The sequence below is a fragment of the Pelecanus crispus genome, chromosome 8 (genome assembly GCF_030463565.1).
Source record: "Pelecanus crispus isolate bPelCri1 chromosome 8, bPelCri1.pri, whole genome shotgun sequence".
Lineage (NCBI taxonomy): Eukaryota > Metazoa > Chordata > Aves > Pelecaniformes > Pelecanidae > Pelecanus > Pelecanus crispus.
The window spans coordinates 101,849-113,802 of NC_134650.1; the positions used below are offsets into that span (position 1 = coordinate 101,849).

The window sequence follows — 11,954 nt, forward strand, 5'->3', positions numbered from 1 at the left end:
TCAAGTATGCCTGCAGACTATATTGAGCCAGATTTTCCCCAGTCATCTGCTAGAATGAAAGAATTTGTCCGTAGTAACAAGCATCAGGATAACATGGAGTTCAACCGCGAAATGGCAAAGCAACAGCCTCCCTGCCAAATTTTCCCACTGCATGGGACTCGCCTCACTCTGATGCTCTCACAGGAATCAAAGTGAACAACATGAACCTGAAATGAAACTCAAGCAGCTTCAAAAAGAGCCAAAATCTTAGAGATGCCCAACTTTCTCAATAGTTAACTCTTACAGATACCTGTATCCACTCCATCACATGTGCATATAACAGCACATTTTATTCATTATTCAGTTTTTCAATTATCTCCCTTCACCTTCCAGAGAAAAATAAAACAAAACCCAATCTCTTCATCTTCCAGTACTAGTAACAGGAATCTAGCATACTCCTCCCATGAGCTAGTCCTTTATGTTCAAAAGCACTCAGCATACATCGTTTTGGTCACCTTCTCAAAGGGGATGGACATGACAGGTACAGTCCATTCTTAACAAGGAAGAATCATGGTGGGCACTTCTTAACAACACACAGCTGCAGAAGAATACCCAGAGCAAGATAACACATTTTAGGGAGCCACCCACTGCTGTGGAACTGCAGTGTCTAATATTTTTCCAGCTTCTGTGCAATGGATGTCTCTAACCCTAGTCAGTTCTTCCAGCAAAGATTCTCCCCAACTAGAGTGACACAGTGGGAATTCCAAAGCAACAGGCTATGTACAGACATATCAGCATTCCCTCCAACAGAGAGATGAAAAGGAGCAAATTCCTGAGGATGTGTATCCTCTACTCCATTTTCTGAATCCCAGCCTCCCCTTTGCCTTGGAATGAGCTCTACAAAGCAGTATCTGTTATGTACATGAATCTCAGCTCCCTTCCTCTGGGGAGTTTCCCCTCAAAAGTGACAGGCAAATCCCAGGACAGAGACAGGTGCTGGGGAGGGGGAGGTCTCCTTAGGATGACTCGCCAGAAGCAAGAGAACCTGCAGCTTTCTTCTTAGGGCGGGCTTTCACACTTCTTACTGGAAGCTGAGGAGAAAGAAGAGGCATCTTAGGTTAGTTTACTTTAACACCTAAACGTCTAACAGAAACATACAAGAATGCAGAGTGGAAATAGGACAAAACAACTACAACACAATGACTCTATTCATGTCATCAGTTGTTTCAAAAAGGCTGTTTAACTTGAGAAGCTATATAAGCTCAAGAAGTGGGTCCGTGTGACCTCATGAGGTTCAACAAGGCCAAGTGCAGCGTCCTGCACCTGGGTCAGGGCAACCCCTGGTATCAATACAGCCTGGGGGATGAAGGGATTGAGAGCAGCCCTGAGAGATCTCAGTCAAAGACCTCCTACAATTCCTACATCCAAAGATCCAAACAGACCGTGCATAAAAACCAGTATGCCTGCAAAGGGCTTTATCTGAATTTCTGTATTCACAGTAAACAGCATAGAAGAGTCGTTACTGTCTTTTCACTTTAAAAATTCCTCACTAGGAATCCTGGAATCAGATTTTGTTCCTCTTGTTTCCCTGCTCCCGTCTAATATGCTAGAGAAGAAAGCAGAGAGGTCAACTCAGAAGTAAGCTTTGGGAATTTAAAAAAGATCCAGGCTGATTTTAAATGCATCTTTAGACACACATGTCCATCCTTGGAGATGTTCACAAGCCATCTGGACACGGTCCTGGGAAACCGTCTCTAGATGGCATTGCTTGAGCAGTGGGGTTGGACCAGATGACCGCCAGAGGTCCCCTCCAACCTCAACTACTCTATGACTGTGTTACAAAGAGTACTTAATCACACACAAAGGTGTCCTGTACGCTCTAAAATCAGGTTAACAGTACGACTTAAAATGATGCTCTAAGCAACTACTCTCCTCCAAATTATTTAATATTCAGCCTGAAAAGCTCGACAATGTGAGCCAGTCATATAGCACTCTTTATCTTAAATAAAAATAAAAAATAAAATTAGGAGTCCGAGTTGAATCAAGCAAATAGGACTTCACAAAAAGGGAGACACATTTTATCACGTCTAAATCAAACCACAAGAAACGTTCAAGTAAGAGTCAAAAACTGAAAAGCAGCACCTCAAAAAGTGTATTCTACAAAACACACCAACAGCTGAAAAAAAAGACTGTGAAGCTAAAATGGCTCTTGGACACACTTGCATTTATTTTCGTGTATGGTCTGTTTTAACAATAAGAATACAGGCAACTCATGTCCCATCTCATTGGCTGTAAATATCTTGGATCATCACATGGTCATATGGAAGGGACAGCTCAACAATGACTAGTTGCCCAAACTTCAAGACAAAACCCTGGGGTGGGGAGGAGCGGGGAGGATGGGGAGTGGTGTGGAAGGGGAAATTACATTTTCCCCATATCTAATACGCAGAAGTCCAGCAAGGCCTAAGAGGGTACAGAACAGCTGCATTTTAGATGAGGAGAAAGTGGCTGTCCCAGGGATAAATGTCACAGTAGTATTATATACTGAGACTGTAACAGACAGGAGAGAGGATATAGTCAAGAAAACACGTTAAAAATATCTAATGCCCGACCCTTCAATACAAAACCTGAACGAAAGCAAAGCTGGGTCCTGGCTTATGACAGAAGCTTACGGGCATGATAAAAATACAAAAGCTAGAGACTAGTATAGCAAATAGACGGCAAGTCCTCTGATACAGGACTCAACTAGCAAAGACTTAGTCCAACAAAGTTTATATGAACAGCTTTTAAATGCACCGAGACTATGAAGCCAGAGCCTTCCAACAAAGCTCACAAATCAACGTCTGTGTTGGAAATAATTTACACACCAGCTCACCTCAGCTTTCATCATCTTCTTAGGAGTTTTGAGACTCTGGGTACGTTTAGGAAGTTTGTCTCCTGCATCTTCATCTGATGGGTCTGTTCTAGTCTCCAACGGGGTTCCATTAGACCTCTGTGCCACACTGCTCTCCTCTCCTGAGGAGTAACAGGAAGCTAAGGAATGAGAGAGAAAGTTTTAGCAAATACTTTTGAAAAATCACATGAAGTCTAAAATGGCTCATCCTGAAGGACCACATGAAAAGGAGATGTCAACAATCCTTAAGAAGGATAATCCAAAAAGTAGAGATGTGTTAGCAGATGGGAAGGGACTAGGGAAGACAACGCAACTTCTCCCAGATAATTTGGAATCGTGTAGCCCTTCCGAGGCCCAATGTATGAAAAGTCCAGGGAACCCCTCCTCTCCTGGCTCACCATATGAGGCCTCATACAATGGCCCAGCAGGGGTGTTCTGTACCTGAATCCTCAATGGTTTCAAGACGACTCCCACCAGAGGGGTGCAGCTGTGGTTCATGGCTTCGCATATGCACAGAATCTTCATCTCGGATCAGAGTGAGATCCTGCATGCTGAAACTTCGCAGCTTCTCGGACAAAACTCCCTGGCCCTAAGAGGACATAAAAATTAGGGTCAAGGGCACTTCACTTTCACCAAGATCATCTCACATGGGATCATTCAGAAGAGGAAAGGTGTCCTATTCCCCACTAGGGTACGCGGGGGAAAAAACAGAGAAGGGAAAAAGAAAAGTATGTTCCCAAGATCAACAGGGAAGAAGTTAAAGCAAAATTCATTCCACTCTCCCTCCACTTTTTGTAAGTCAAAGGATATGATTAACTGCAAGGCAAACTGGAGGAAAGGAAAGGGAGATTGGTGCCAACAAGTACCAGCATCCCTAACAGTCCCACAGCACTAATTGCTGACACACAAAACTAAACTGCTGGGGAATTCCTGAATGTTACAGAAGGTGTTGCATTACCTTTGCAGCTGCAGTAACTGCTGCATTGGCAGCAAGGTTTAACCCTCTCTTGCCAACTCGCATCATGGTTTCATAGCTCTTGTCACGAGCCTGAGTAATGTATTCATCAATTTCCTAGGAAGGCAATGTGGAACATGGCATTTAGCTCCTCGTTACAAACATCATCAAAGTCTCCCCACCATCACCCTTAAAAACCCAAAGCTCATCTGGACATTTTTTTCCAGGCTACCAGCATCAGCTGTCATTGATCATGTAACTGCAGTTTCTCTGCTACTTACAGAAAGCTTGCAAATGCAACTTTTACTTAAAGTATGCTATCTCCAAATCGTTACAACTGAAACAAAGCAGTTGCTTATACTGACAATGTGAAAACACAGCACGGCTACAGAACATGCTGCTCCCACCGTGATTCAAAGAGCTTAACTACTGACAATGACTATAAGGGCTCATGACACTGGGTTAGCCAAACACGCTTTCTAAGCATTAGGCAAACTACTGGCTACATTACAATCTTCAGTAAGTTGCAGTATGACATCGTTGTCAGAGACAGAATCATTCTACATCCACTAATGTCAGCACAAGCACGATTCACGCATTTCCATTTTTATTGTGGCATAACTGAATCAGAAGTCAGTCAGCTCCCAGACAGGTCAGTATCTTCTAACAACAAGAGAGTACCTTCTCCTTATTGGAGAGCGTTGGGTGCACAAACTTCCTGTAGAGGACACTGGAGCCCTTGGTGTAAGGGGAGAGCAGCCAAATCACAAATGCGATTTTCAGTTCGAAATAAAAGGGAAACCTGAGAGAAAGAGGGAAGAAAAAAAAAAGAGAGAGAGAGAGAGCACGAAAGATGGAGAACTGGAATCAAGATCAGCACAGAGACAGATGGAAATAACTGGTAGAGAGCAGCACAGGCAGAAAGAGCAAAGGCAAGATAAAGGCTCAGAAACAAAAGAATTGATATATCAGGTCAGAATAGCAGAACTCTCTTTGGAATCCTAGGACATACCTTCTTTGAGTCTCATTTAGTCTTTCATCCATAGCCATGAAAACTCCATAAACAGGGCATCTCTCAGCCCTGCAAACACACCAAATTACAGTCTGATAGCTACGCTAATAATTCTGAAGTTTGTCCAGAGAGTAACCACTGGATGTTAATATTACATTCGCCTCCCTCTCATTTTCCAAAGTTTTCAACTATGTACCTCAACAAATCTCAATTTCCTGCTAAGGCTGACGGCTCAATTTCTGAAACTTCCAGTAGGTACTCCTCACATAAGACACAAAAGGAGGATCAGTGTAAATGAAAAAGAGCCAGCAGCACGTAAGTCTTTCATCTCTAACCCTTACCCAATAAAGTCTCTGGGAAGATACAGTAGCAGAGATTGAAACAAGTGAATGCAAACTTTCTGCTGCCTCTCTTAGTAGTTAAGAGTCTTCTGTTTTCAGTGTTTTAAGTATGTGAACAAGCCAAAGCTCTTGCACTTTTTAGATCTTTGTCTGCTTTTCAAAGTTTATGCAGGAAGAGGCAAAACCGCTGAGCACTTTTGTAAGTCATATGTAGCTATTTCGTGTGTCTTTAAAAGATGCAACTCTTGACTATTATTCTTTCAGAGATGTATGTGAGGCTCAAACACTAAAGCAATGAAGAAACTGAAGATAGCCTGTTCCAAAGGTTCAGTTGAAGACACGTAACAATGATTTATCATTTTTGGAGGCCTCCTTATTGCCAAGCGTGACACACAGCACTGAAAGGATTAAGAATCTCCTTCTCCCAGCTCCACTCCACCCCACCCCCACTAGGGGAAAAGAATTTAATCATGCAAAACACCAGTCAGAGCACAGACATGCCTCTGACCTGCTCCTCCACACGACAGGCTTACAAAGCAAAACGGGTCCCTTCCTTCTACCATCTTTTTTTTAAGTGTCTTTTAGACCACCTTTTCTCAAACTTTACCAGTTCACATTAACAGCTTCTCAAAAATATTTTACGTTATGAATGGATGAAGAGCCTTTTACAGATACTGTGTATTTATCCTAACTGTTTGCAAGTATAGGAGATGTAACAGCTAAGATAGCAGCTGCTACCCACAATACCTACAAACCTGCAGACTCTTCATAGGGATTAAAAACTCCTAAAGGAGAGACAGTTTATCCTTAGCATCCTAATGCCGCTCCTCTCTTCTTAAAAAAAAAAAAAAAAAAAAAAAAAAAAAAGAACAACCAACAAAAAAAACCATGCCACCAAGGAACTCACCAAGAAAGAACAATGTCTGTGAGTGTTTCTGCAGTGGTGAAAAAGGCAAACACAATCCAGTACATCATCCACTTCACCTGCAAAAGAGCAGTCACTCAATAGATGTCCATCAGAACCCAGGAAAAAGCAAAATGTCTTCTCAGTAAAAATGACTCATCATCTCCACACATTAAGATGAATTCAACAAGAAGGCATATATAATCAGTAACAAAGAGGGTCACATACCAAACAGTACACTATAGTTTGGAAAAGTAGGATTAATGTGCTCTAACTAGATAAATGCATACAGATATGCTGATGAATGCATGCCCTGTAGCAATATCATGATGCAACAGTGTTAAAGTCCCAAATAAGCTATCTAAAAAGAGTAAGCAATTCACTTTTAGAAATTATAGTCTTTCATATATCGTGATTATTGTAATAAATATATATATATACACACACAAACACACACACGCACATATAAGCAAAAGTTTAGTTTCAAATGTAGCCCTATATTTTCTTGATTTAAAGTTCTTTCTTGGGAAGAAAAAAACCCCAAAACCAACAGATACAGTATTTTGCTCTAACTCATTAATCATTATCCCAGAAATTACATAAGCATTTCTCTTTCCTTTTTAAATAAAGGCTCAGTAAGAGAGGTAAGAAAGCAAAGAACATGCCGCATCAACCTTATCTTCTTGTTTAAGGTCTTGAGCATAGTTTACAAAGTGTCCTTTGTGCTATTACAGCACATCTGTACGCTTATCGTCTATCTCCCTACTTCCTCACACCTTTCTCTGGAGCAGTAGGTATTTCTTTCAAAGCAAACAAAATAATTCCCCCTAATACACACACAAACTTGCATCTGTTGGAAAATTTGGTGATCTGTTCTTGAACGACCCTCCAAAACTTTCTAAAAAAAACAATAAAATTATGCTGCCTCCAACCCCTTTAACATAGTGGATGGTTTCGAAGACAGTGGTTAGCAGCCCAAATTATTTCCACTTTATTGTGCAATTTTTTTTCACAACAGAAAGTAGCAAAACTTGTATCTTATGGTGCTCTCCTGCCTTTTGTTTTGTTCCCCTTGTATCATCAGTCTGGACAGGACCAGGACCAAGAGTCATTCGCTTGACTTCTAAAACAACTCTGTGAAACAAATGTTTAACTCTTTAATGGTGCAACATAAATCAGCTCTTGTATGAAAAAGTCTGTGAATAATGACAAATCAAAGGTGGCAAACAGGGATCCCAATGTGCCGGAGATTTCAGAGAAGCTACATACCAGTAAATCTCACTTCAGTATTAGGCAAATTTAAGGCAATAATAAAAAAAGAAGCAGTTAGCAGGTACATAGATACATATAACAGAATGAGGAGTGTGTTTTTTGCAGAAAAAAATTCATCTTACAAATGTACCAGAATTCTTAGGTTTCCATAAGCTCTTGCTATAGAGCTTCCCTTACAGGCAGGATGTATCACGTTTCTACAAAGTTTCCAACAGGCCTAAATAAACACCCAAAGAAACTAAATTGTCAAGGATAAAAAGGAAGGGATTCTTGAGGATTCACAATTGCTTACAAGAGAGGAAACAAAGGATAAAAATAAATGGCCATTTTTCACAATGAGGAAAGTTACCAGTGGAATCCCACAGGAATCAGTGTTCAGATCTGTGCTGCTCATCTTCACGAAAGGTCTGGAAAAGGTTGCGAATAATAAGATGACAAAATGTGCAGAAGATACTTTCCTATCCAGGGCATTATGTATGAGTTGATTAAAGAATTCAGAAAGGGATCTATACTGATTGATCTGCAGTTGACATTTTGTCGCTAAATGTCATTAAATACAAAGTAATGAACTTATCTGTTTTTTCTTAGTGCAAACTATTGTGGTTGCATAAATTAGCTCATGCCACTCAGGAGTGGTCACTGTAGACAGCCTGATGAAACCATAAGCTCAGTGCTCATTAGACTTTTTCATTCTGCTAACAGAATGCTCAGGAGTATAAGAGGAGGAAATGAGAAGATCAGAAAACGTTGCTTTCTAACTGTTTAAATAAACTGCGTGTTCACATCTTTGATACTGGACACAGGTCTCTTGCCCTCTGTCTCCTCCTACCACCCTTCACCCTACACTCTACAGCCAAAGACAAAAAGACACAGGGCTCTTAAATAAACTAGAAGGATCCAACTTCTAGTCCTAGAAGCCCCTGAAGTGCAGATGACCAGAAATTAGAAGAGCAGAAAGCAGAGGGGAAGAATCACTAATTTTTTTTTTTTCCTTGTGATGTTTGCAATTCACAGATTACAAACACCTTCAAAAACTGAGGGTCAAATCAGGCAATATTTTTTTTTTTTTTCCAATCCATTAAAAAGGAGTCAGGTCTTTGCTGCTCAAGCTGATGGCCACCAACTTCAGCTAACTGCACATACCTAGTCTCCCCAACTTGCACCAAGAACCTAAATAAATTCAGTAAATGCAAAAGCGTAATTGGAATGCAGATTTGACCAAATATGAAGATGACATGTAAAAATAAAGAAATAACTTTTAAAACGGTCTGAACTACTAGAAGCAGCTTGTCACAGCTGCTCAAGGACTTATCATAAATTTATGTCACGGTGGGGGAGAAGAGTAAGTTTGCACTGTACTCTGATGCCATTTGATGGACTGCTTGTGGTAGCTTGGTCTGTGTCAACTCAATCTTCAAGAGACCACACTCTCTAGCACAGATAGACCTGTAAGATCTTTCTCCCCCACCAACGTTGGTTCTTAAGCACTATCAGCAAGTAGCAGTACATAGACACAGCTGGCTTTGAAAATGTGCAGCACAGCATTCAAGTTTTCCACTGACTTTTCACATGAAGGATAGTTTGAACAGATATTGGGCCCCCTTTCTGTGTTTAACAAAATTGGGTTTTCCCCATCTTTCCACTTAGGTTGAGAAGGAAGAAGCCCTCCAAAGATAAGTGAATTAGGCAGATGGCAGTCCAACATCTAAATGCTTATTTCTGATGTAGTCCTCTCAAGAAGAAATAATTTATATACAAGATCAGTTTTAGCAGTTCAAATACATTTTCTTGAACCAACTCCAGTATTTTCACTGAAAATAAAACCAAGAGAAAATCTTCTGCTGCAGCAAGCCAGAACTATCTACTTCAAGAAAACTCTATCAATGAAGCGTTAAACAAAACCTAATAATGAATGCCATACTTTTCCACATCAGCCCTAGTGGGGCTTACAACCAGGTGATTAGTTAATATCATTGTTAAGACGACTTTATGATACTCAAGTAGTGTATCTCATTTCTTTTTCACCATCAGATTAGGGAAGTCTTACAGCAATTTAGGTAACATATACCAAAAGAAAATCAGATCAATACAATGCTTACATTCTGCAAGGAAGCAGCATTTATGTACCTCAACAGCTAACCTACCCACAGAAAATAAGTGAACTTTTACTGTAAAGAATGCCTTCAAATTCAAAGGCTCCATATTTACCAGGTCTTTGAGCTCCAGAACGAGCATGCTATAGGCTGTTTTAAAAAATGAGGGGTTTTTTTCTTCCCCTCAAGTTCTCAACAAAACAATTTAAACCTCTGAAATCTGAGTCTGTCTTAAAGTTAACACAGATTCTGCAACTGGAACACAATCATTCTGTGACAGACACTCACGAGCCAGAACAAAACTCCAGGTAAAAAACATGCATTTCATACAACAAATGAAGGTCATAGGCAACCAGAAGGAAAGAGGAGAGAAAAGCCAGAGAAGACAATAGTCATACGATACTATTTCATACATAACTTCAAGGATAACTATGAAGTCACAGGATCATACGATTATTCAGATAGTTTCTTTCATGCTTTCTTTTCCGTTTCTAACGTTATTACTAATAAACTTCGAAGTTTAGTAAGGCTCATCGTATTTCTGACTGTATCTCTAACACTCACTCAAAACACTGTATCAGTTGTCAATGCCTCCTGAGACCAGCATTAAAAAAACCCCAAACAAACAAACAAAACAAACCACAAAACACCTCAGCCAGATGTTGTGTTTTATAAAGCTGACTCTCACCTCAGCTGGCATCTCCTTCAAAAACCAGTGGGCTGAATTTTAAGCCAACACATAGGAAAGGTCTAGGCAATTCTAGAGGACTGAAGCAGCGTGAGACAAAAAAGGAATATATCCTGCAATACGTGTTGTTGACGTGTCATTTTGTAAGGAGCAAACGGAGGCAGTTGGATGAAGAGTCTCAGACTGCACCACAAAGCAATATTAACAAATTATATCCTGTTCACCCATGTTACCTCTCTTCTCCATCAGGTTACTCCTCACTCTGGATAAATGGAAACTCATCCCACCCATAAGCCAAATAGCTCTTGTCTCCACTGATCACCTTAGAATGCCCCTTCCGTAAGACAACGACACACCACATCACTAAAAAGCGTTTGGTATTTTAAATACGGTAACTGTAAGAATGGTGTAGACAGAGACAGAGAAGGGGAAACGATTCCAGAAAGGAAGGAGGATGAAGTCCTGACCAACCGAAAACACCAATCACAAGCAAGGCTGATGGGAAGATGCAAACCAAGCAAAATTACTCAGTCTTTTGGAAGAAAACAAAACTAGTACTGAAAAAGCAGTAAAAGGACACAGAGTAAGGATAAAGTTAGATGAAAGAACTTGTCCTGGACTTTCAGATGCTTCCAGACTGCAGCATTTCCCCCGCTTTCCCTTCCTCACTCAGCATCTCCTGAGAAAAAACAGCCTACGTGTGTGCCTTGAAACCTCCCATTTTGGTAAGTGCTCTTCCTCGGCAGCTTCTCTAGCGAGTGTCGGGGCTGCTGCTCAGGCGGCCTGGCGGACCCGACGTCCCTGCGGAGCCGGAGAGCCCTCGCCTCAGGGCCAGGCCGGGGGCTTGCGGGGCAGCCGCGAGGGACAGGGCGGGGCGCTGCGCCGGCACGGCGAATCCGTACTCACGTATTCCTTCACGTTTTTCGTCTTCACGGCCTTGTAGGAGGAGTACGCGGGGTAGAGGGTGCCGAAGATCAGCCTGCAGGAAGAACAGACCCCTCAAGGCTTCGCGGCAGCCCGCGCTGCCGGCTGCCTCTGCCCGCCGCCGCGGGGAGCTCCCCGGCGGGACGCCAGCCCCCCACGACCGCCCCAGGCGGGGCTCGGCCGCCCCCCACCGCGGCACCGCCCTTTAGGCCGCCGGGCCGCGGCCGCGGCCGCCTGCGAGACAGCCCCCGCCCCACAGCCGCCCCCGAGGCGCGGCGCCCCGCGGGGCAGACCCGGCGGCACCGCTGCAGCCCCGCTCCGGGCGGCGGCCGCGTTCCCCGGGCGCCCGTGTCGGGGAAGGGCCCTGCGCGGCGGCCTGCGCATCCCTCCGCCCGCACTCACACCACGAGGCGGGAGATGATCCAGGAGACCATGGCGGCGCCGGGCAGGCTCGGGCGGCGGCTCGGGGCTCGGCGGCGGCGGGCGGCGGCTCTTAAAGGGCAGGTTCCTGCAGCAAGCGTAGCCCCGCCCCGGGTACTTGAAGGGGAGGAGCCGGCGCGTCGGAGGCAAAGGGCCGCAGCGCGCCCCGAGCATCCCGCCCTGCGCCGCTGCGGAGCTGCCGGCGGCTCGGGCTGCCCGCCCCGCACAGGGGAAGCGCCCGGCGGCAGCGCCGGGGCGGCTCCCGCGCTCGTCCGCCCCGGGGCGGGGCTCCCGTCAGAGCCGGGGGAGCGGCGCGCCGCGGGGGAAGGCAGCCCCGCCAGCGGGCCCCGCCGCCGCCCCCCGGGGCAGAGGAGCGTGCCAGCAGCGCCGCAGGGAAGTGCACCTGGCGGAAAGATGGCAGGAGAGTAACGTGAGCAGCGTAAGAAAAGTACAGAAGAGAAAGCGCTGAATGA

The 11,954-nt window shown here is 43.8% G+C and overlaps 1 protein-coding gene across 3 annotated transcripts; it reads right to left on the bottom strand.

The window, feature by feature from the left end:
• Positions 1-227: 227 nt before the first annotated feature.
• Positions 228-11,495, bottom strand: REEP2 (receptor accessory protein 2). 3 transcript variants are annotated; one of them, XM_075715121.1, is made up of 8 exons: positions 11,464-11,495; positions 11,044-11,116; positions 6,088-6,164; positions 4,509-4,629; positions 3,831-3,944; positions 3,314-3,455; positions 2,855-2,994; positions 228-1,070 (listed from the first exon to the last, which is right to left on the bottom strand). In XM_075715121.1, exons 1-8 carry the CDS (start codon positions 11,493-11,495, stop codon positions 996-998), a joined length of 774 nt encoding a protein of 257 aa, XP_075571236.1. In that variant the 3' UTR covers positions 228-995. The 3 variants fall into 3 exon arrangements, with proteins under 3 accessions (XP_075571236.1, XP_075571235.1, XP_075571237.1); XM_075715120.1 differs by having other exon boundaries at positions 3,314-3,461; XM_075715122.1 differs by lacking the exons at positions 2,855-2,994; positions 3,314-3,455.
• Between the last annotated feature and the right edge of the window lie 459 nt (positions 11,496-11,954).